The sequence below is a fragment of the Calypte anna genome, chromosome 3 (assembly GCF_003957555.1).
Source record: "Calypte anna isolate BGI_N300 chromosome 3, bCalAnn1_v1.p, whole genome shotgun sequence".
Lineage (NCBI taxonomy): Eukaryota > Metazoa > Chordata > Aves > Apodiformes > Trochilidae > Calypte > Calypte anna.
The window spans coordinates 38,825,028-38,851,156 of NC_044246.1; the positions used below are offsets into that span (position 1 = coordinate 38,825,028).

General features: G+C 42.0%; 2 protein-coding genes across 2 annotated transcripts in view; both read left to right on the plus strand.

The window, feature by feature from the left end:
• Window positions 1-26,129, plus strand: part of CHGB (chromogranin B) — a 76,680-nt gene that overhangs the window by 20,550 nt on the left and 30,001 nt on the right. The window lies entirely within an intron of this gene.
• SHLD1 (shieldin complex subunit 1) lies at window positions 706-26,091 on the plus strand. Its single transcript, XM_030447445.1, has 2 exons — window positions 706-742; window positions 24,914-26,091. The coding sequence occupies exon 2, from the start codon at window positions 25,045-25,047 to the stop codon at window positions 25,432-25,434; it is 390 nt and encodes a 129-aa protein (XP_030303305.1). The 5' UTR covers window positions 706-742; window positions 24,914-25,044; the 3' UTR covers window positions 25,435-26,091.

Consider the following 26,129-nt stretch of genomic DNA (forward strand, 5'->3'; position numbering starts at 1 on the left):
CCTCTGTGGCTGGTGGCAGGGAGGGGGAGAAAAAGTGATTCTGGTTGCTGTTGAAATGAGGAGCTGTGTTCCTTGATGAGCTCTCAGGATCCTGCTTAGTGTAGCAGCCACTTAGTGCTGAGAGGGTGCAGCTTGTTTCTACCTAATTCTGCCATGACAAATTTGGAGAAAGGAAGTTGTGAGCAGGGATGTCTTTGTTTCCTGTGCATGATAGAGCTTACAGTGGATGCGGTGCCTGGAGTGTTGCAGGGGATGCTCTGTGACCTTGTGATGAGGTAGGAATGTAGCACTATGACCTGGATAGCCATTACCATCTTCTGACTGGAGGTCCTTGCTCTTTGCAGTGATGTGGCCTGGATCAATCTCAGGATTGTGGGGAACATTTTGGAGTTTTTTGCATGGTTTCTTTGCAGTTATTTAGTCCCTGCCTTTGCATTCACATGTTGCTCTCAATGTCTCCTTGCTTCCTCTCTGTAACATCTGGTTTGTACCGTACCACATGGATTGGGTCCAGATGAAATATTCCTAAAGCCTCCCAGCTTAGGCCCCTATCACAAAAATAAGTGACGTCAGTTAGGAATCTGGCACTGGATTTAAACTAGCTCTCTGTGTCTTTTAATTCAAGCCTCATTTTTTTGTCTGTTTCTCTGTTTTACTTCACTGAGCTCATTGGTGTGTGGATGATAAAGCTGCAGCATAAAATCACAAAAAGTAGTGACTCATAACCCTTTAGTAGCAGACTGTGAGTATAAAATATAGCACTTTCATCATCCACAATTTTTTTTACAACAAAACAACATAGGCCAGTGATTCAGCATCAGTGTGGGTTATAGTACATGAAGTTTTATCCTGGAGCCCTCCTGCATGTGATTTCTTCCTTCATTTTATGAGTTTATCAACCCCCCACTGCATCCTGCTCCCTTCTTGGTGTTGTATGCTGTAAAAGCTCCTTGGCTGGCTTACACATGCACATATATATTCCTATAAAATCTCTTCCACACACAGATGGAATGCTGTCAGGCTGAGCAGTGCTTCTGTGTTTACAATGAGCCTCCACACTAAGGTCTATATGTGAGGGGTAGCAGGCAGCTGGTTATTTATTGCTGTAATAAACACTGGCAAGCAAATGACAGTATTTTGTGCTATGTGCTGCTTGCTGTTCTTTTCAGCACGTTGAGGGATTCTTAGCTGTGCACTGTTCACGTTCATTCCTGTGTGGAGGTAGGTGCAAGTGGCAGCTCAAGTTTTGAAAAGTGACTATTTTTTAAATAAAGATAGCACTACCTATGTTATAGAGATTGTCTGATTCCAGAAGATTGGGTTAGTCCAGAAAGAAAGCCCTTCACCTTCCTGCCTTCCATAGTTGCCTGCAGACTACTTTATACATGTCTAAGCAATAGCATGATGCATGTTATTATTAAAGGAGGTCCCAGTATTTTACACGTTGTGATGCCTGAGAGGCAAAGACGGTTTTTTAAAATATGGACAGGTGAGGCAAAAAGAACCAGAAAGAAGTGTGGGAAAGCATGTAAGTACACTATAACATCTTCTAGATAAACTGAGGCTTTGGCACTGCTGTAGCAGCACATTTTATATGTGTACTTCTGCCTGAAATAATTTTGCAAAACTTGTTTGGTTTGTTTTTATAAGTTAAAACCAGAAAATAATAATGAACTAGAGAGGAATATGTAAATCTAGAAGTTAGTTTTGCATGTGTTGGAGGATAGGAAAAGGAAAGGTAATTGAATCAAAATCAAGCACTTCCTTACACAGCAGGCAATTAAATTATAAAATTCAATGCTACAGGAAATTATTGAGGCTGAGAGCTTACTAATATTAAGATTATGAACTGGTTTTTACAATAAGAACAAGCTGAGTTAATAGTTCTTGCTGACACTAATGTTGCTGAGATACCGGATACATACCTTATTGTATCAAGGCTTATGCTAATGGCTGCCTAATTTTTCAAGTGTCAGATCACCTACATATCACCAATGTCAGATTTCCCCGTTGTCACCTGGAACAGACTGCAAGGGGCAGGAACTTAGAATCATAGAATTGGCTGGGTTGGAAGGGACCTCAGAGATCATCAAGTCCAACCCTTGAACCACGGTTGCGGTTGCTAGACCATGGCACTGAGTGCCACATCCAGTCTCTAACTTAGGAGACTGCATATACTTCTGATCTAATCCTGCCTCACACCGCCTTCCTTTCCCCTTTAGAAAAGAGGAAGTGATATTCCCATTCTTCAGATAGGAAAATACCAGTGATACCAAAGCTGATACCAATGCTTTAATGCATACAACTCTTGCCTTTGATAGTCTGTACCTCCTGAAGGTCTGTTGCTTGAAAATAAATCCTTGGATAACCTGCCCAGAAGCAGAAGGGAAACTGAAGCAAGGGAGTTGTTGCAGTGGAAAAGCAGGCAATGGAGGGTTGGAGAAGAGGACGAACTTTTTTCTGGTTCACAGCTTAGGTTATGTTTGTGTATGAGTGGATTTTACAGTGGTATTTTAACTTTGTTAATGGATAATCCACACATGGCATACTTATACAGTAACATGTGCAGACCTCAGGATTACTCACCCATTATACACTGACCCAGTGCCTAGCCACAAGTCCTTCTCTACTCTTCATAGTATCAACTTATTCTGAATGTAATGATTTAAGCAATTATAGTCTATAAAAATTAGAAATAGATCATTTTTACTCCTGTTCACAGTGCAGCACAAGAGAGATCTCTTTTGTGGCATCTTATAGTCTAGCAGTATTTTCTTGAAGGAGTGAACTTTTTACTGAAGTGCTGAACTGAAGCAGAACCTGATTATAAGAGCTACCATCTGCAATCCCTGATGAATTTAGCATTGCTCTACATTGCTGCTTCTCTGATTGTCTAATGAGGTTATTCCTAGGTTAATTTTTCTCCTGATGCAGTTTTAATTAAAATATAATGAAGGCAACAGAAGATGTAAAAGAAAATAGCTTGAGAAAATCCATTTCATACTGCACCACTGCTTTGTGGTAGGATGTTTGTAATTGCTGATAATTATTATTTTACATGAGGCACTTGTCTAATAGCATGTGTGCTTGTGTGAATCATCTGCAAAGTCTGTGGCAGCATTCCAGAAGTGGAGTTAGCTTCAGTGGCTGAGTCACTGAGTTTGTGCCAGTGGCTTTCGTTCCTGTGTTAGACTGAATATGAGGAAATATTAGGATTCTTCAGCCCAGCAATGCTGGAATATAAAGGGAAATATTTTTATGTCGCTAAGAAATCATTTATTGCTGTTAGCTTTCAATAATCTGCTGATAGTTATTGGAGACAGTGCTTTATTCCTTATGAGTATCTGAATGACATAACCCAGATCTAGCTCTGCATTTTTTTCCTTTAAGAGAAGGAATCATGAAAGCAAAAATGATTGATCTCATACTCAAAGTGTAAACATAGTGCTCTGTAATTAGCAACTGTGAAATGCATACCTACGAGGATGAGTTAAACCATACAGGGAAAGAGGGTGAACAGGCACTGTTGTGAAATGTGATTCTTCGCACAGGACAGAAAATGATGATTTTTGCCTGTGCTATTCCCACACTCATGCACAAAACATTCAGTCATTTAAATTCCTCGTAACTTCTCTAATATGAACAATACCTGGCAACAAAATATCTTTAGATCACAGAGTCATAGAATGTTAGGGGGTTGGAAGGGGCCTCTAGAGATCATTGAGTCCAACCCCCCTGCCAAAGCAGGATAACCTAGGGCAGGTGTCAGGGTTTAACACTGGCCCGGCAATTAAACCGAATAACAGACGCTCTCTATTAATCTCTCTCTCCTTGATAAAGAAAGGAGAGAGAATAAGGGAGAGAGACTTATGGGTTGGAAACTAAACTACACAACTTTAATGAACAGTAATGATAAATAGGAAAAATTACTAAATATATACAAATATACAGGAAAATGGATACCACATTCCTCCCCCCTCCTTTCCCCCAGTAACTCTCACGTCACCACCGAGGCTGTAGGGCAGCCCTGGGAAAGTCCAGGCTGGACTCCTGGAGTCGGCAGCAGTTGGGAACCGGAGGCAGGAACACACAGATATGGGCTGGCACGGATCAGGACCACAGGCAGATGAACGGACGGGATCCTTCCAGGATGCCGGGTGAAGGAAGGGAAGCAGGAAATCAGGAAAAGATCCGGAAAAGATCTGGCTCGGCCCTCATGATGCCTCAAATTTATACTGAGTGTGACGTATATGGGATGGAATACTCTGTTTGGTCAATTCTGGTATCTATCTTGTCTGTTCCTCCCCAAAGGAGGGTTCAGGTGGGACCTCTTTACTCCTTCTGGACGGTAAAATGTTTTCCTCAGAGCTGAGCAGTGTCCTTGGCTCTGCATACCAGTCTCTAGCAGTAACTATAAACATCAAGTGTTATCAATCCTAGAAGCACACACTATCTGAGAAACTTAGCTAAAAGCAAAAGTACAAGACAGAAAATCACCTTTATCCTGGCCCAAACCAGGACGGGCAGGCCACACAGGAACACATGCAGGTGGGTTTTGAAAGTTTCCAGAGGAGACTCCACACCCTCTCTGGGCAGCCTGTTCCAGTGCTCCATCACCTTCACAGTAATAAAGTTTCTTATGTTTAGGTGGAACTTGCTAAGTTCTCACTTAAACCCATTATTCCTTGTCCTATTACTGGGCACCACTGGAAAGAGTTTGGCCTCTTCCTCTTGACACCCACCCTTCAGATGTTTATAGACATCAATAGGATGCCCTCTAAGCCTTCTTTCCTTAAGGCTAGACAGCCCCAGTTCTCCCAGTCTTTCTTCATAGGAGAGATGCTCAACCTTTAATTATCCTCATAGCTCTCTGTCTGACTCTCTCCAGTAGATCCCTGTCTCTCTTGAACTGAGGAGCCTGAAACTGGATGCAGTATTCCGGGTGTTGTCTCACCAGGGCAGAGTGTAGCGGAGGAGAACCTCACTGGATCTACTGGACACACTTTTCCTGATGCACCTAGGATACCATTGGCTCTCTTATCCACAAGGGTACATTGTTGAACCCATGGAGAATTTACTGTCCTCTAGAACTCCAAGATCTTTTTTCATGGAATTGCTTTCCAGCAGGACATCCCCTAATCTGTACCTGGTGGTTGGTGATATTCCTACCCAGATGCAGGACTCTACGTTTGTCCTTACTGAACCTTTGTCCAACTTTCCAGCTTGTCCAGATCTCACTGGATAGCAGCACAGCCTTCTGGTGTATCAGCCACCCCTCCCAGCTTCGTATTCCCAGCCAATTCTATGATTCCACTAAGTGTTGTAATCAGCAAACTTGCTGAGGGTGCACTCCATCCCCTCATCCAGGTTGTTGATGAAGATACTGAATAAAACTGGACCCAGCACTGATCCCTGGGGAACACCACTAGCCACGGGCCTCCAACTCAACTTTGTACCACTTATCACAACCCTCTGAACTCTCTTGAGAGAGTTATCAATCCACCTTATAGAATCATAGAATTGGCTGGGTTGGAAGGGACCTCAGAGATCATCAAGTCCAACCTTTGAACCACCGTTGTGGTTGCTAGACCATGGCACTGAGTGCCACATCCAGTCTCTTTTTAAATATCTCCAGGGATGGAGAATCCACTACTTCCACTACTTCTGCCAATCCTCTACAGCTTTTTCTGGAGGATGCTGTGGGAGACGGTGTCAAACGCTTTGCTGAAGTCCAGGTAGACCACATCCACAGCCCTCCCCTCATCCACCAGTCGGATCACCTGATCATAAAAGGAGATCAGGTTGGTCAGGCATGACCTGCCCTTTCTAAACCTGTGCTGGCTGGGTCTAATCCCTTGCCCATCCTGCAGGTGCTGTGTGATTACACTGAGGATGATCTGTTCCATGACCCTGCCAGGCACTGAGCTCAGGCTGACGGGCCTGTAGTTTCCTGGGTCCTCTTTCCGGCCCTTTTTGTGGATTGGCGTGACATTTGCCAACTTCCAGTCATCTGGGATGTCCCCAGTGAGCCAGGACTGTTGGTAGATGATAGAGGTTCAGTCATCTATTCCACACTTCATGAGTATGTTTATGTTATGGGAGACCATGTCAAAAGCTTTACTGAAGTAAAGGTATATGACATCCACTGCTCTCCTTTCATCTACCTGTTTTGTCATTCCTTTGTAGAAGGATATCGGGTTAGTCAAGCAAGATTTCCCCTTGCTAAATCCATGCTGGCTACTCCTGATAACCTTCTCTTAACCTTGAACCTTCCTGTTCAAGTAGGGATCAGTCAACTGCTGTCTCTACTGTGTGCTGAAGAGTTAGACATAAAATGAGGTGATATAAAACTTCATGGTATCTTCCAGGCAACAGTCCACCTTTAAAAAGTGTATTTGACTGGTTTTAATATTTCAGGCTAGTAACCTGCTTTGTTACATCCTTAGTTTGCCAAATCTTCTATCCTGTAGCACATACCAAGATCTCTGTGCTGTTTCTAGATTCCAACATCTAATTGCATTTGTATTGGAGTTGTGCAATCTGTGCTTTCTGGGATGATAGCAATGGTTTCCCTGCTCTAGACCCTCCTACAACAACAAAAAGTAGGCCAGTCTGACCACTTCTTAGAATTAAGATAATTTCAGAAGGCAATCCCTATGAAAGGGTGTGTCTCTCCTGACAGTTCACCTTTTCTCAGCTATGCATGAAAGTCAGAATTTGTCTTCCCAAACTGGTACTTGGTAAGTGTGTCATGGTCAAACTTAGTCAAATTCTCTTTGCAGCTAAGCCATGGAAAGAAATGCAGTATACCAGAACTGTGCTGCTGCACCAAGGGGCAAATTTGGTCTCCTTTGAAATGCTGTTACTCTCTGTGCCTCAAGATCCTGCTCTATTCCTGTGGCATCTTGGAGTAGGTATTACTAAGACCAGAGTGGTCCCAAAACACTGGGGTGACCAAAATTAAAGAGAGGACAAGAAGTTTGATTTGGTTCAGTTCAGGAGTCTAAGTGGAGGGATTTACTTTAAGTCTTTCAAGGTTTTTGAAGCCCAGCCTGGCAACAGCTGGGCCCTCCCATTTTCCTCATCTCTCAAACAGACCTCCATAGCCTTTCTCAGCCAGCAAGTTACTGTCTTGTTGCAGGACTCTGGTTCTCTCCCTTAATTATTACATGAGAAAATAAGCAGCCTTCACTTCTGTTTTGGAAGCTGTTACATCTGATCATGTGTCTGGGGTTTTCCCTTTGCAAAACACCATTTATTGCCAATTTGAAAACAGTTGTTTCTGCTCCTCTTTGAGGAATCCTGAACATTCCTGTGGATTTTTCTTCTGAACACCACAGTATCCCTAATAGCTCTTGGTTTGATGACTAATGAATGAGCCACAGAAATTACCTGTTGCTGGAAACTTGGATGGAGCGTTTGGATACGTATCTGAATATCCCTGTGGTTTGGCTCCATGTTATGTTTCCACCTGTGATGAAAGAAGAGAGCAGTGAAGCAAAAGCAGAGCCCATCTTCTTTGGGGGTGCAGGGACCAGACAAGGACTTGAGGCTTGTGTGCATGCTGCAGGCATCCCACTGCTCTGCTGCATACAGCTCCTGCCATGGTTTCCCTCTCTGCACTTTTCCTGCTTGCATAAGGAGGAGTAATGCTTTGAGAATAAACATTGTCGGGACTATAAAATGCATGTTATTCAGAATATGAGTATACTAACTATCAGCTCAGTACTCTAGATGCTTGTTTGCCTTAGAAAACTTTAGTTGGAGTCCAGATATTGTGGAATAATGCACCTGGAATGCATACTGCCCTTACCTTTGGCAGGTTGCTTTGATAGTAAGGCTGCAACAGTGAGAGGAACCAAAATGGAAAAGGAGGTGCTGTGCCAGGTATTGCCCTTTGGTCTCTGTTTCCTCTTCTCATGGTTGGACCATGACCATAGGTCTGGGTGCTGCTCTGTCTTCCTTGCCTCATCTTTCTGTTAGTAACCTGGAGAAGAAAATGTTCCCAGTACTGCATCTGTTAGAACATCATCTGTGTGACTGCTGATTTAACTCTTGCTTTGTCCTTTCCATAACACTCTGCCCAAACCCATCTGTTTTTCCTCTGGGAATGTTTACAGGATCATCTCAGTTTTCATTAAGGTTTATGCCAATATTCCCTGAAGCTCAGTGCAGTCTTTGAAAAATAACACTGTCCCAAATGTGCTTTGATGCACGTCAAGTCCTGCTTAAAGGCAAAAAACTAAGACAAAACGAGTGCAATAAACCACCTGTTGTACCTTAGGTACACCTTGATACAAAGAGCACTCTTGGGGCTGGATGGCATACAGGCTGTGACACTCTGCAGAACGTATACACCTGAAGGAGAGCATGAAACCAAGTACCGCTCACTTCGTTTTGTATGGTGTCTTACTCTGTGGATGCCTCCTGAAATCCTGATGCTCAGTGCCTATTAGAGAAGACTTAGCATGGATGATAGAGTTCATTCAGTGGATTAATCTGAGTAAATAAAACCTACTGCACTGTTCCTATCTCTGTGGAGCTCCAAGAAGTAAATACATGGCAGACAAGTGTTGGTAGAGGGGTAGGGGTACGGGTGCTTGGAGCAGAAGTCAAGCTTCGCAGGGGAGATGACAAGTTTTCTCAGAAGCAGCCGTTAATGCATTTGGGAACAATGGTCACACACAGCTAATGCTTTTGTTTGTCAAAACTGCTGAAGCAGGTCTGCCTTTCCTACCTTGAAACTTTGACCTGGTGCCTTACCTTCAAAATAATAGTGAGATCCCACAGATACCAAAGCCTGTTGGGCTAAAAGTATCTGTGGGACAGCTGTCCAAAGAAGGATTCCTCTGCTTTTCTGGAGACTCTAGTAATTCTTCTTGGTAAGGCTTTTTTTCTTCGTAGTCAGCTCTTGTGCTGACCCTATGGCCAGTCTTTTGGGTTGGAGCTAGAGTGCTCCCTGTACTTTAGGGGCTTTGAGTTGCTTGTGGGTCTGCCCAGTGCCAAAGCCAGCCAGGTAACCCTGAGCTGGCCTAATAGTTCATCATAAAACAGACGCTGGTGAGCTGGCCTGTATGAAAGTCTGCAAAGTCAGTAGCTGCTGGTGATGAACTTGACACCCTGGTTAGGATGGGCTGGCATGGTGCCATAAATTTCTGCACTAATCCACACTTACTGTGGGATGATATTGCACTTTTCTCCTCCTCTACTTCTACCGAGCATAACGAGAGTGGGTATCAGTGGTACAGGCTGCAGTGATCTGAGAAACAGCATTGGGAAAGTTGATCTGAAGATGTAGGCATCTCTTGCTGAACACTTTTCCAAGTCTGTGAATTTACAGTATAATATGATATTGTTACCTAAATTATCTGCTCTTTGAGTAATATTGCAGAGTGAAACTGTAAGAGAGTATTTTATTAAAATACATCATAGCTTGTTTCAAGGCAGAAAACTTAAAATATTCTCCCTTTCATATGTGCTCGGTAATCTGTTCTCCATCATCTTTTTAATATTTTTTACAAAACTGGGACATGGTGGTTTGTTTTTTTTTTTAAAGGAAATTAAATCTGTTTTCACCTAGGGTGCTTTCTTGGCCTGTAGTGTGTGTCTCTAGCATCAGGAGATCCTTATACTGGTCTGTAATTGAGTTCTGCATTTTGTCTAAGCAGAGTTAATCTCAAAACCTAAAATCTAAGGGAAAAAAATAATTTGTGCAGATGGTCTTTATAAAACAAAGGCAAATTAAATCTGGAGCTGTCACAGAATTGCTCTTACAGATGCATCTGCTGAAAAATAATTACCTCTCTTGAGCCCAGTAAGTTAATCAGTGTCTTTCGTTTGTGTCTGCAGTAAAAACAATTAAAAGCTCCTGTCCTATTTTTTTTGTAAACTTACAGATTCTCTGATTTTTTAAGGGTAATTAGGTTATTCTGATGTGTATCACAGTCCAAACTGTTCCTTTTGGACAAATAGTTGTCTATAATATAATTTACCTGTAGCCATGATGTAATTTCTTTTCAATGACCTTTTTTTCCTTGGGCTGTATTTTGCTACAGAGTACAAAATCCTTTTGTCTCCTTTCATATAAATCGCATTTGAAAAGCTTAGGGATTTGTGGACAAACCCAAGAACTGCCATCATTTGCATTTATTTCAAATCTCCTTTGAATTCATGTCCTGTAACGTGAGGGAAAATTCTATGATGTAGTTGAGAAGATAAGCACTACTACTACCTTTGTTGAAATCTGTGAATATCTGTGTTGGGAATCTGTGGTCTCAAACACAGTGAGACACTCGTGCAGGATGTAAGTGCATGCAGGTAGAGAGGGTCAGTGGACATCAGAAAGCCATTGCTGGTGGTGGCACCTTCTTCCTAGAAGCACATCTGAAATGTGCAGTGAACTTCCACTCCACTGTGGGATTTCCAACAGAGATTTTCCTTAGTGAGATTTGGCAAATTGATCAGGGTAACTCAGTATCTAGCTGGGGTTTCCTGGGGGAATGAATCCCATCTTGTGCAGGGTAAACAGTGGCAGAGAGCACCACTTCTCTCATGGTCCAGAGCAGCAGAGCCTTCTTCCTCAGCATCACAGCTGACAGGGTGGGCACAGGCAGTGCTGTGCTGAATGTGTTTTTTGCTCTGAAGGCTTCCCTGGGGCCTTGGCCAGAGGAACATTGCACCTCACATGCATGCACTGTTTTAACCATGGGAATGCTCATTAGGCAGCTGACCACACAGTATGAAAACTGGTACAGAGAGTGGGGATTTGAAAGGAGGCAGCATGGACAGATGCAGTAATTTCTGCCAAGACTCTCTGCAAGGAACAAACACCTTATGTCTTTTTCTCTGCTTTGCACAAGCTCTGCTTCTCCAGGACAAACCATTCCTTTGCTGTCTTAACATTGACTCTGTGCTCCCTGTAGTATCAGTGTTTTGTTCATCAGGAGCAGATTTAAATAACTTTTCTTGGGCTTCTTTTTCTTTATGGCTTGGCAGGACGATGAATAGGTTTTCACTGTTGCACTGGAAGTTAAATAAAGAAAAGAAATGAAAAAAAACCCAAACCTGAAGATCCTTTCAACTCTTTATGCAGTACGTGCCAGTTGATGCAGTTGCTGCAGTACATGATGGTGCAGTTGTGTTTAAAAAGAACAGGATCACACCCCATGATTAACCTTGCATGCCTTCTTCAGGTTGTCTTTGCTTTGTTAGCTCTTTCTGCACTGTGCTTATGTGTCGGCATTAGATGACAAGTGCTGCTGTCTCTAAAATGTACCCTTTGCCTCCACCTCTGAATATCTTAATCTCTGAATTTTTTAAGGTCTGTGTTGCAGCAGACTGGCCTCTTACGTTTTTATTATAAAGAACGAGTGCTAGGGAGGGACAATAAGGGCACTGCTGAGCCTCTGGGCAGACAGAGAGGTACTTGTTTTATTTTAATTCTCAGTGACCTTTAGTTTATCTTGATTCAATTGCTTATTCAAGGACACCAGCCTTTTTTGTGCCCTTAATGCATTAAACATTTTTCCAGCTAAAGGAGGAGTCATATATATCTTTTGTCTTAAGAGCTATGTTTAATCTTTAGCAGTGATTGTAACCAAGAGGCAGTGGAACTGTGTGGAAGTGGTAAGTAGATTTCTTTGTAGAGTGGAGGAAATAAAGAACTGTAGTGTTATGATCATAGAGGTTTTAAAACTTCAGAGCTGAGGATCCCTTAAGTATCAGTTTTATTTTCTGACAGCTGTTCCTGACTTGGTTTAACTAATGGGAAACTCACCTGCCCACTTTATTTGTAAGTTAATAATGTTCAAGTCCAAGTCATTCTTGGATATGAACATTTTCTAGTATGCTCTTATGTCTATTGGTACACCTTCTTTAAGCAGAACAAGTTTGCAGAAGTGTCCTCCTTTACAAAGGTACTGAGGCTTTGGGGATGGCTTACAAGAAAATGAAAGAGAGCAGGTTGTCAAGGTAGTGGAATACATATTAATGACTTATCTCCTCATGTTGTCCACTTTTGATCTAAGACACCCTATTAAGTAACCTATGAAGACCAGTCCCAAAATCTGAGCTAAAACTGTTCACTGAAGTCTTTGTTTCAGAATTCCCTGCTTTCTTTGTAAATATACCATATATTTACTATAATCATATAATGCAGCCTGTTTGAATTATGTTTTCTATAAGCCTTTAAAACAAAATTCTTGAGCCAATGATAAATTGGGGGGTGTTAAAAAAATTAAAATTAAAATAAAATTGCCCAAATGTATGATCAGCTAGATTATCTGGACCATCAAATCCCACTCCAACAAATCTCAAATAACCAGGAGAGTCTAACTTGTTATAGAATCATAGAATCTGCCGAGTTGGAAGGGACTCATCAGGATCATCAGATCAAACTTCTGTCCCTGTGTAGGGCACCCCCAGAATCACACCATGTGCCTGAGAGCATCATCCAAATGCTTCTTGAACTCATTCAGGCTTGGTGCTGTGACCACTTCCCTGGAGAGCCTGTTCGACTGCTCAACTGCCCTCTGGGTGAAAAACCTTTTCCTGATACCTAACCTAAACCTCCCCTGATTTAGCTTCATACCATTTCCCACAGTCCTGCCATCAATCACAGGAGTGAAGAAATTAGTGCCAGTCCCATCTCTTCCCCTCATGAGAAACTCATACACTGCTGTGAGGTTGCCCCTCAGCCTCATTATCTCCTGACTGAACAATCCGAGTGACCTCAACCACTCCTCCTAAGTTATGCCTTTCAGAGCCTTCGCATCCTTGTTGCATCCTTATAGAACACAGCTGTCAGGAATATCTCCAGCACAGATATAGGAAATTAAATAGTGGTAAACTTACAGTTTTATTTGAAAAATGGAATCTGCTTTCACTGTTAAGGAACTGTTTTATATCATACATGTATCATACAAAGCCAATTTTCTCATTGGATAAAATTGTCCAATATTAAGGTATTCATTATGTTAAACATTTGCCTTTTTATTTGAATAGGTTTATCTGTCCTTTATTTGCTTTTATTTTCCAGAATGAATTATTTTTCTGTTCACAAGTATCTGTGAACATCACAAGATGTTTTCAAGCTACATGTGATGCAAGATCTTTTTCTTGTGTGACACCTGTGTCCTTAAAAGTATGGTGAACAAACATAGCATTGTTGCAGTAACTATCACTAACCACAGTTCGTCAGTAGTTGAAGCTGTTACTGAAAGACTGCCCAAGGAAGTGGCTCACACACAAATCCAGGCTCTCGCCTAATAAAGGATGTGAAGCTTCTCAGCAGAGCCATCCTGGTGCAGAATTGCTGTGTGTTACTAGTATGGATTTGGGCACTCACTGACCTTCATAGTTTACCCAGAGTTGTGCTCATGAGTAATGCAGGTGAACTGTGTGGTTTGGGGCAGAAATTAGGGGTTTGAGTGGACCCAGATTTGCTAATGGCTCAGAAATTCCTTAAAAAGCAGAACTTGTGGGCTGTGCAGCCAGCTAAAAGGATGCAAATGTGGAACCTATTAACAGTTTGACCTTCAGGGGCAAAGCAGAAATGTAGCAGAGAAAGGCCTTTATTGCCAAATCTTTCTCATGACTGAGAGGACAAAGTGAGGAGATAGGGATGGAGGGTGCTCTAGTTGCTTGCTCAGTGTTTTTTCTCCTTTTAACTTATAAAATCATACTCCTTTTTAAGGGCTTTCTCCTTTATCCCTTCCATTCTGCCCTGCAGGTTTTTTTCAGTCTATTCAGAGTCATAGAGTCACAGCATCACCTGAGAAAAGTTTGGCAGGTGAGTGCAGCCCAAAAAGGGCTTGAGGATTCACTGCCAGTGCAACTCTTACATGATAACCATTTCCAATTTCAGTTTTCCGGTGCTTGGTGTTTAGCAATGCAGCAATTTTTATAGAAAGCTCACTGATTAAATGGCAAAATACTTATGATCAAAATGTAATTTTCTATCAAGCTGGTTGTGATGGAAGAGATTTTCAGTGATTCCCAAAACATCATGTAGATAATTAAGAATAAGCCCTTGCGGTTTTCAAGCCTCCAGCACTTGTGAATGGTCTATAAATGTGCCTATTGCTCTAGTCCAATAATCTTTCTACTGATTACTTGATTTCAAGTAGTACTGCAGCTAAACTTGGTGGCTCAAATGTTTCTTCAGTAACGTGGCGAGCCAAAATGCCGCAGACTAGTGATGAGCTAATACCTCCAAGTTATTAAACTTGTATATCTTGCTTTTCATTATATTCTATTGAAATTGCATTTTCTATCTCTTGAAAATTTCCTTGATGACTGTTTGATATATCCAGCTCTCAGATTTCTTCAATATAAGGATGTTCCTTATATTACCCTGTGGAAAACAAATAGGTGGAGATCAGTATCTTGCTTCCATTCTTATTTTTGAGTCTGTTTTTTCATTTCTGATAAATATCTGATGCACAAGCTTCAGTGGTTATGCTGGAAAAACAGCCCCAAGCTGTGTGATTCCACATCCCACAGAGTAGGGCTGGGGAGAGGACCTGGGTTTGCTCTTTCTGTGCCAGGGCACTCTGGGCTGGCTACATCTCTGCACAAACTGTTAAATGCCCACCAGGCCTGCAGGGAGACTGGGAAAATGCCTCACTCTGCCTTCAAATCTTCACCAGAATATGAGTAGATTACTTTACCTTTGTACCTGCTATTTACCTGTTCTTAAGATTATATCTTTGTAGGGTTCTTTTCTACTTCTGCTTCTAAAAGATGTGCAAGCCTTTGTGCTTGTCTTGACATGCTGCATATTTTCAGCAAGAAGCGGGGTTTTAAAATAATCTTACTGCAAGTAAATTCAGTAAACTACCTCTGCAAGTGTTCCTCTGTTCTTAGTGAAAGATCAATCCGGACTGGAGGTATAGAACTTTAATCTGAAGAGAGACAGACTGCACACATTCAGCTATTTCTATCACATCTAGAGAGAATCAGTCCAACTATAAGCATTTATTGTGGTATTCTCACACTTACAGATTTGGCCTTAGACAAAAAAGATCAGGATCATAAAATCTGAGAACTGAAAGGTCCCTCACTTGTTTTTTCTGTTGTACTGCTTCTGGCGGTCTACTGCTGAAGAATTAGTAATGTGAAAGCTTAATGGCATTGTTAAAAGATATAAAAGCTCTATGGCATGTTTAAATTTGATGAGACTATCTGTGTATTCAGTACTTCTGAAAGTCAATCCACTGATTCAGATCTGAACCTAAAAAGTTGATAGAAAGTTGAACAAACATAAATACGTTTGACTAAAAAACGTAAGTATGTGCAGGTTGTACAGGTTAAGGAATTGGGAGAAAGTTATGTTTAAGTCAGCACTTACTTTCTTCTGCCTTGTTTGACTCACTTTTGATCTTCCACAGTTTTTAGAGCATTTCTTCTACCCCACATCAGCCATTTCACAGTAGATGCCCTGTGGTATCCAGGCATCAATTAATTCCACATCAGGATTCAGGCTTCCCAAGGGTAGGGCCTCCCACACAGTTGGCTAAATGGTAGTATTACATGTAATAACCTTCTTGCTCTCAAAAATAATTAACAAATAGTATAATTTTACCTAAAGTTCAAGAGTGCTTTAAAAATATCTTGTTTGTCAGTATTTTCTCATTCTAGAAACTGCCTTTCTGCCTATGATTCCCAGGTTACTTTTGTCCACAGCTGTGCATAGCTTGTTGGAAGCAGAGCTGAAATGCCACATAAACTGTGTGTATGCTTGTGGTGCTAACATTGTAATGAATTGGACCTTCAGATCCTATAATGGCAAGGGATGGCAATGTACACAGAACAGTCTCCCGCACTGCTCCTTTTCCAAGTTCACACCATCTGTAAATAAAGCAAACCTTTTATAGAATTTTAATATAATATTTTGGTCTTCTAGTCTGTTCTTCTCATTATAAAAATACTATGATGACTGGCTCTTCTTCATCTGTTTTAGCAGTATGAATAGCACTGTGGTCTTGCCAGGCGAACTGGCATGCATGTCACCCTGCAAGAAGATGCAGAAGGTAGAATTATTGTAAACTTATGTTAATACTTGAGCTATTGATCTCCAGTGAGAGTTGTCTGCTTATTCCTGTTCCTGCCAAAAGCATCAGCTGAGGATTGTCAGTCCTCCCGAGAAATTAAAATGTGTGACTCTAAATGAAAGACAAACTGTTTAAGAGATCAGGAAATGATATTGCTTTGGGTTTTATTTTCTTTTTAATACTTGCAAATACAGTGATATGGTTTTACACAGTAATACTTGTAATCTAGAGTTGTTTCCTGTCTTTGGCAGTGGTCATTACTGAATATTTCAGAATAAGAGATGGTTTCCCTCTCTTTATTTCATCCCCATTCTCTAAACTGAGTGTCTGCACCATAAAATGTCCTATCTGTTGGGCCCTGTTCTTTCTTCTAGCAGAGGATTTGTTGAAGCCCTGAAGAATGGGATTTAATAACTCTTCCAGGCTTTTTTTTTTTACAAGAATTGCCTACGGTCATCATTAATTGTCACCCAGATAGATGTTCAAGGCCTCTTTTAATTGCAGCTCACAGGCTTATCCATTCTGCAAGACAACATCTGCAGAACATCTAGAAGTACAGTTTCTTTCTTTTGTGTGTCTTGCTCGTCTTTTATCTTAGAACTATGAAGAGTGTTGTCATTCATCAGTCCCTCTTCATCTCTTCAAGAACTCTCCTTGGATCACTTAACGTTCCTTAACTTAAGGAAGTTAATGTTCCCTTAACTTGCTCCTTAGCTGAAGAGGTGGGCATCACAAATCCTTTTCCAAAATCTGTAGTAAACTCGCTAGTAACTGAATCCTGGGGCTGAATAAAAATTCTTAATTAGGTGTCTTTGGGAAATTCTTACATCAGAAAGTCAGCAGTTTGTGAAGACCTTACTCTGTACAGTCAGCTGGGAAAAAAAAAAAAAAAAGATAAGAAACTAGACTGGATTTAGCAATTTTTAGGCAGGCAAAAAATACAAAGGGAGACAAGCTTAGCTGTACAATTTTAATCGAGAGAGAAAGCTTCTTCTGGAATCATAATTTAAAAAAAAGTTAAAACAGGCCAGCAGATTTGTTTCTCACTGGTTTCAAGCTCTGGACTTTTGCTTTTGTTCTGAAATAAGATGAGCTTCAAGACAAATATGATTTTGAGCTGAATTAGAGTCTTCTGTGGATCAAAAAACAGCATACTGGTTAGAAGTAGTAAAAATAAATCTTGTTAATAAAAGGCTTCTGCCTGCTTGCCAGAGGAAAGGGGTCAAACTTTACTCAAATGGTGAGAATCCTCCCTGTGAGCAGAGCAATGCTGTAGTCCTGGTGAATTGACAGGACGTTTCTTGTTCTCTGCAGAGAAGGCAGAGGCTTGGCTTGAGGTGCTCATGTGGAATCCTGTCTGTCATAGATTGACAGCCTATTGGGTTGTTTTGTGTGGGTGAGAGGCTGGTCTAGCACAGCACTGCTGTATCTGTGCCCGTGAACATCTGTGGTGCTATTCTTGCAGTTGCTTCCCTGCATTCTCCTAACACCTAAGGCTGGGCAACTAGCTTAAGAATCCTTGTCAAGAGTTTATTTTTGGAAATGAGTGTCTTTAGTGTAACATAGAAAGCATGAGTCTGGCTGTCAGTTCCCAAAACTGCATATGTAATAGGAAAGCAGCAGAGAGTTGAAATTTCATAAAGCCCCTTGAAGGCCTCATCTGCTGGATGATAGCTTAAACTGACAGTGAACATTTTCAGATACATAAACTGTGTTCCAGAGAAAGGTTACTCTTAAAGGATAGTAAAACCTTTAACCTTTTATCTTAAGAAGCTTTTTTAAAATCACGATTTGAGACAAAATGGGATGATTTAGGGGGTTTTGCTGGCTACAGAATAGTGTCAATTAAATCTCTCTAAATACAGATATTTTAAGAGTTCTTAACTTTGCTACTTCTGCTTTTAGAATGGTGATGAGCTCCAAGTCAGGAACTTTCTTTGTAAAAATAAAATCCCTGGCACTCCACTTGTCTTGCTGCCCATCTCTCCAGAAACCTGGGATCTTTACAATATGGAATGTTCCTTTATGGTAACGCACTTACAGCAGCTGTTCAGAGAGAGTTGCATCCAATGTCCATTGCTCTGAGGCTTCACCCAGGATATACTCTCAGCTGGTTCTTGAGGCACAGCCATAAGTGATGGTCTTTATGGTGCTGCTGGTGCTTTTACCCATACCTACTGCGCTGTGCCATGGAGCCTGGTTGCTTAGGAACAGGTTTTTGAGATAACAGCAGTGTCTGTCTGTTGACTCTCAGCAAATAAGCAGTGTTCATTTGTTGGTGTTCATATTGTAGCTGGCTCACTCTGTGGTTTATTAAATCTGGCATGTTTAACTAGAGTGTTTTCTGAAAGATTTCATTTAGCTGAGTTTTTCAGCTGCCTTAAAAGTAAGGTGCAGTTGGCGTCAGCTGTGAGCTCTTGGAGCAGGGCAGAGCTTAACAAGTGTGACATTTGAAAGAGTGTCTAGGGGAATGTGCAGTGCCACCTTATTGCATTTCAAAAGCACTTTACCATTTTCCAGGCTTTTTATTTTTCTTGAATTTCAAAATTCTAAGGGAGATAGGGTTCATGCTTTCCCAGAAAACTGCTTATGTCTTATTCCAAGCAACTTAAAGCCCCCTGACCTTAACTTTTCACACCACACATGTGCAGTAGGTAGAAAAAAAAAAAAAGCCAGGGACTCAGTTCTGTGCTATACCCAGTGCTATTCCTCTACCATTTCTTCCCTTTTCTACTCCAGTCCCCAAATCCCTTCAGCCTCTTCCTTCCCTTCTGCTTTCTTTCTGCCCATCCTCCAACACTCACCTTCTTCAGGTCTCCTGACAGCACCCAGCACTTAAATGCACAGCTCCTGGCCAGCTCCTCTGGAGTCAGACACAGTGACATGTGCTTCTCCCATGGCATGGTGGATGAAGAATGTGGCTGGTTTTGTCATCTGTAGTCTCACAGGTATTGTGCTGTGAGCTATATAGCTTTCTAGATATTATGGTAGGAGAAAGCTAGTTGGTGTGTCACCAGGGAGACAACAAAGTAGCAAGGCTTATTATGTTCTTATTTTCACCTTCAGTTCACAAGTTAAATACCCACAAGGAAACAATTTCCCTTGTTACAACAGTCTTTTTGAACGATAATTTTGTTGAAAATTCCCTTTTTGCCTCAGCTTTAAACACTGGAAAGTTTCCCTAACAACAATGCAAGAAGAAATGTGTGGTGACCTGACCCAGAGGACAGCCAAGAAGATGCCATCTCTCAGGCTTGGGTTTACCTATGAGGGAAAAGTTACCCTTTGAGGGTAACCATAGAGTGACAGCCCCCTCCAACTGTTCTAATACCCCTTGATCAGATTAAGGTAAAATAACACTCGAGGTCTATTTTGCTGCAAACAAACTAGCAATTTTATTGCTCTAACAGTTAAAGGTTATTTTTGAGCAATTCTAAGGGAAAGCAAATCACCCACAAGTATATATGTGTGTGTGTATGTATATACATATAGGAATGAAGGAATAAAAGCACAAAAGCAGATACTCTGATATTCAGGCTGCACAATCAGGAAGGCTGATTATTTAGATCACCAAAAAAACCCACCAGGATACAGGGATGTTAGTGCTGCATTAACCAGGGAAAACATGGTTACTTAATTTTAGAAAAGGGAATGATAAAGCAAGAGAGTAGGAGAAGAAAAGAGAGAATAAAAAATCACAGGTCCTGGGTCCAGTGTTGGGCCAGCCATTGGAGGAGGGATTGATGTCAGTGGAACTCCCAAAGCCCACCAGTGCAGCCTCTTATTTTATAGGCCTTTTTTGCTTAGTAATTGTGACTGAGACATATCAGATTGAATAACCAGAGCAGACCTCCACCCACTTGGCTCCCCAGTCCTTATCTCTATTGTATGCAGGGCCTAGACCATATGCAGACCCTTATCTGTCTCCTTCCTCTCCTGCAGTCCCTTTGGAAATGCTAATGAGGATTTGTTCTGGGGTTTGCAAAAGTGGCTTGGCACCCACTCTCTGTGGACCAGGCTTTGAGGGTCTGAGGGAGGGATTACAATGCTTCCTCCATCCAGTCCCATACAGAAAGCAGCTGTTTTCTGCAAGGCAGAAACGTGTGCAGAGAAATTGTAAACTCTACTGTAATTCTTCATGACCGTACAAGGCAGGCTTTAGGATATGTCATTACTCAAAGTGATAGGTGTTCATACAGCACTTAGCAGAATGATTGGTTCTTTTGATACTTGGATTTTTAATGCTATTCCAATTTAAATGTTAGTAGTAGAAACCATACAATGCAAGTATATTACAGTTCATGTAAAACTGTTGTAATCAGTGGAAATTGTGTTAATGCAAGTAAGGGGAATAGGATTTGGTCCCAAAAGATCTAGCTTTGCAATGCTTGAGCACTCTGGTATGTGATTACTGGCAGGCTGAGGTGCTGTGTGAGATTAGGGTATAATGAGCTCCTGCTAAATTATCCTTAAATTTCTTCTTTTTTCCCAGACCAGAATGGAATTGCCATGATGATATGTGCAATACCACTGGAAATGAGTCAGATGGAGAGGAAAAAAAAAAAGAGTTTTCTCTGTATTAGCTGTCTCAAGTGCTGAACACAGTCAATTTTAAGGGTGCATGGACACGTAGGGAGTTCTGCTGCAACTCGGTACCTATTTTTGCCTCCTGTGCAGGCAGATGCATCCCCCAGATTATGTGGTTTGGCACAGACTTGCTGTCATTTGGGAGTTCTGCTCAAGTCCAAGTAGTATTTCCTCTGCTTGAGCTTCCCCATGACATATTGACATGTTTGGTGTAGAGGCAAGAGGGGATTTTCTAGGAGCAGTAAGAGGGCTGTATCAACACTCAGGGATGGCATCTATGTGTGCCTGTCTTATTGCCCAAGAGCAATCACAAAATTAGGGATCCTGTCTTATTTGTGGGTGATTGCTTTCACCACAGGTACCTGCTGGCAGCTTGATGGAAAAAGAGAAATAATACAGTCTGTGAGAACTTCTGAATGGCCCTTTTTAAATGCGTCCATAAACCAAAACAGCTAGTAACCTTTGTTGTTCTTGTGTGACTAATCATTGTCTATGGATGCTGAGAATTTGTTGACTTAAGCTGTAACGAGTCACAGGGAGAAGACTCGTGGGTAAGCAGAAAGCATGCTGAGGTACAGGTGTCAAGGTCCAAGGCAAGTGGGTTGTCCAGAGCAAGAAGTTGCTGACTTTGGGGTGGACAGATAAGTGTCTTCTGTCTTTCTGTCTGAGGAAAAGTTTGGGAGCACCAATTAACTATGATGTGCATAGAGGCAGGATCTGTGGCCTCTTGCAGATCTTGAATTTGACATGAAGTCATTGTGGTGCCTCAGGAAAGGCACTATTTAAATTGTCATTGGAGTCCATGCTAGAGTTTGTCTCCCCAACTAGAACAGGTCTTCTGCTTCTGCTCTTCGACTACTGTGAACAAAAGCTGTGTTCAGTTATGTTAAGCCTCATCTACTCCCAGGGACAGTAGGTGAAGTACTGGTGACTTTTGGGATAGTCTCACCAAAGGAAAGATTTTGGTAGCTTGTATTCGACCTCCATCTGTGCCAGGGCTGAGTCATTCCTAAATCCCAGGGCAAATGATTCCTGCCCTAAAATAAGTAATGTAATTGCTCTTTTCACAGAACTGCTGATGACAAACACTGTATTTTAGTTCTCCCATACTCAAATCTCAAGTGTGAGTCTCCCAGATCCTGATAGTAGGATGGGCCTTGTTGGACTGGGCAGGAAGGGAGCCATGCATCCCACAAGCAGGGTCCCCAGAAGGCAGTCTAGACAGCGTGGGAGAGGGCAGGAGGATTCATCAAATCCAGCTACAGGTGGTGTAACCAGAGAATGAGCAGCTGCTGGCATCCAGCTAAGCCCCTGCAAGGGGCAGAGATCACAGCAACACAGCTCTTAATGAAGCAGCTGCAGATTGCTGCCCACCTGAACTTGGAAGAGGTGGGGGGTAGGGTGTGTGATTCCTTTCCCCAGAAAGCCAGTCCTGTAGGAGCTCTGATATTTGAGGGATGTCTTATTTTACATTCTGACTGTATGTGCTTGGACACAGTTACGTGCAGACTCACACTGTTATGTGAGCTGGGGTTGTAGAAGTGCAAATAAATAATAATATTACAGAGTTTTTGCATCAGTTAGAGTGGCCCAGGTCCAAAGCAGGATTTGGTTGTATGCTTTGGGCAGTTGGGGTGATGTGCTTGTACCAGATGGAGACTTTAAATTTCCATCAGTGGGTTTATAAACACAAAGAGTAACCTTTTATCAGCCCCCGGGTCTTTTACTAATAAGCTGCAAATGCTGAACTTCAATTAGCATGGAGTGCAGGCACAGATGAAGTAATATATGCTCTTACTGATGATTATCCATCATGTGAGAATGAAATGGAGACATGAGTAATGACCTGTTTCAGGTTTGGGGGCTGTTTTTATTTGGGTGGTTGGTTTGTTTTTTTTCCCTTAAGCACACGCTTGGTAATATAAATGGGTGAAAATTGCTAAAAGTAATTTGAGCCAGATTCTCAGGTGAAGAAACTCCATTTCAAGGGAATGGAGTATGAGTTTTCAGCCCTGTTCATCTTTGCATTGATTTCTGTGGGTGATGGATCAAGCTAACACAAGGGTGTGTGACATATGTGTTGTTAAATTTGCCATGGAAATACAAAGAAGCTACAAAACTATGTTTCTCCTGCTGTTGAGAGTTGGCCAGAGAGGTCTAAGCTTTGAAGCAATACTACTGTGTATTATCAGGGAATCCCAGCCTTCTTGAGGGATGCAGGTGCATGGAGAGGGAAAGGGGTTGATGAGTTTAGTGTTGCACATTTTTGGCCCATGTGGCATTCTTGTGTGCTGTATGTTGGCCCCAGCTGAGAAGGTCTTTCTGAACCCTGCAGGCATCCAGCCACTCTGTGTTAGCTTGTGCCCTGTGGTTTGTAAATCATTCAGGAGCTGTGTGCATTATAACAGTTTCACCCTCTTCAGAGGGTGTCAGCACCCTCTGAAGCATCTCTTCCTCAACTGATAACAGAACAAAAGGGTCAAGCATATTTGCAAAGGTCAGTCTTGGCACATAGTTTGAGGCACTGGGAAATTGTCAGTAAAGATGAGGAAAGATGCAGCTTTGTGGAATTTAAATTGACTCCGGAATTCTTTGTCTAACTTTCCATGTCTTGCCTAAAAAATGCTTTCCTGAAAAAGCAGTCCACTAAAGGGATAGGGCCTACTGTTAAAAAACCAGAAATACGTAGATTCGAATCAGTGACTGAAAGAAAACTGTTCTCCCTGTAATATGACTGAGTACTTTTTGACTAATCAACCCCTGAAACACCAGACACTTCTTCAGTGGATTGTATGGATTGTGCTTCAACAGAGGGTGGCTGCTTTCTAAGTCATGCTGGCTTACCATCACAGGAGGCAAGCAGAACAGCATTGCAAAGGTCTTTCCTGACACCATGAAACCAGCAGGATTTTGTTCTTCTTGGATCAGGTAGGGTTGAGAAACATAGCTGGAGGCAGCTGCTGCTCTTTGGCAAAATACAGCTGTGAGCTTGTATAAGAATTAGCAAGCACAGCACAGAGGTTTGCAATTGCCACAGGAGCTGGAAAGCAAGTGCCACTTGATTGAATTGTCAGATGCACGAGCCTTCAGTTTTAACATGAGCATGAAAGCTGAGAGATTACTGAGGCAAAATGGACCTGTTCCCTTTGGTTAGCTCAGATTTGCTGCTCTGATGGCATGTATCAATGTTAATGCTTTTTTTTTTGCTCTGCATTGGAAATGTCACATTGCAAGAGGAAGAAAAGTTTCTTTAAAATTGCAGAATCAGAGATTAAGTGAAATTGAAAAGGAAGATCAAAGAAAGTAGGAGGAGGAAGAAAGAGTCAATGTACAGTATGGCTGCACAGACATCTTAACTTCATTTTAATGAATCTCTAACCACTCAGGAAGGGGAGGGTAGCTCTTTGTGTACTGGGAAGGAACGAACAGCTTTCTGCCACCACGCTGTGATTTCCTTTGAACATAGTCTTTTACCAAAATGAACTACTCTGCTTCATATTTCACAGAATTAGAAAAGACCAAGCTATTTTCTGACTCCCTGCATCCTGCTTACGTAATTTGCAGATGGTGGCTGTGCAACCTCTGGCTGAGCCCTGGAAAATTTTTTAGTTGGTGACTCAGGTGCTTGGCAAACAGGCTGGTGCAGTGGGCTTGAAGATGAGTCTGCAGTTAGAGGCACTCCCTGGGTACCAGAGCTCTATTCAAGGTCTTTTTATGGAGGCTTTTCATATTAGAGGTTGTGTGTGGCTTGCTGACCATCTTGGTGATGCTGTTGCCTGTGTTAATTATGTCCAAGTTCAGAGCATCCCTCTTGATTGCATTGAAGCAGAAGAGAACCATAGCCCTGACTGTTATCCAGACATGTGGGTCAGCAAGGAAGGAGTAGAAGAGCTAGATAAGAATGAGACCTTTACATAAATGTTATATATAAAAATTCCTGCAGGAAGTGGGAAGAGTGTTTAGTGCAGCTGGGCTGCAAAAATGGGACTTCATGGGGAAGCACAAGATCCCCTTTTGGAAGCCCCATTCCCAAAATCCATACAGCCATTGTAACAGTGTTGGTTTCTGGGACAAGTATGAAATCTCCAGATACAGCCCATCATCTTTGAGTCTATGCAGCAAGCCCCTCTGGCAGTCCAAATGAGTTTAGAACATTACTTAGCTCACTCCTGCACAGAGCCTCCTCTCCAGACAGCAGTGAGAGGGGACAAAAAAAGGTTTTGCCACAGGGGTGACCTGCTGACTAATGAACTTCACTGATCTTGTGCTTGCAGGACAGAACAGTTTACCTTCTGCAGTTCCTCCAGGTTTTTCTGCTGAGGGCTCTGAGAAAGCAAACGTGAGATGTTCTCCAACAGCAGGGCTGTGTGAGCCCACTGAACCTCACAATGCTGCTCTCTCCTGGATGTATGAAGATGACAGAGTGGAAGATACCAGGATCAGGAAATCTCTTGATGGCTTCTACAAAATGTATTGCAAAAAACATCCAGACAGATTGGATCCCACCTATGAGGCTGCATCACAATGTCTGTCACAGAAGATTTCAGAGCTAGCAAACCAGGATGGAACAAAATATGTGTCACGTTGCCTGCAAATGGCCCAGGTGGTCTTGAACAGAGATGGATGTAAAATCTTTCCAAACCACCCTACCACTCCCTGTTTTTCAAAGCCAGCTGAGGGAGAAGTTGTCTTGGAAGAAAGAAAGAGAACACCTGGACTCTCAGATGATGTCCTGCAATTCCTCATGAAACAAACACAGACAGAACATAGCCCTGACCTGCCACATGACAAGTGAACAAGATGTGGTTTGTTCCTGTCATTAGAGCTTGGCTTTCCTTCCAAAAAGAGGTGACTATCTTGGAAAGACACTCTTAGCATCACATTCAACACCACATACTCATTCCATGGAGAGGTTCATCTGGAGTAACCCTTGCCACCTTGACCTCTGCAGGGCAGCACCATGTAAGGAGCATATGTGGTCCTGTGTAACTGCTTGGGGTGTGTTGGCTACTTGGGATGGGGTGATGGGTGATACAGGGTCTGTTGCTGGGACATCAAACATGATGATTTCTACATAGAAGGCTTTTAAACTAACCTGTATCCCTACCCCATCTGAACACTGGCACAGCCCAAATTCAGCCCCCTGTGTAGGCATGGATGTCCAAGTGCTGTTGACTGTAACAGACTGATTGAACCAGGTTGGCACAGTACACTCCAAACCTAGGGAGGAAACTTGAAGATTTTGTTCAGTACCTGATTGACACTGTCATACCTTTCCCTTCACAGGGTGCCTGAAAGCTATGTGTGTTTGCCAACAGCCATATGACCACACAGATCATGATTATAATGTAGGTGAGCATTTTTTGACAGAAAAAACGTGTGTGCATGAGAGAGAGGAAATAAAGCTTCTGAGTAGGTTCTTTTTTTTTTTTGTACACTGGAGGAATAAAAAAAGAGAAAAGCTTTTTTCACCTTAGTGATGTTTCTATC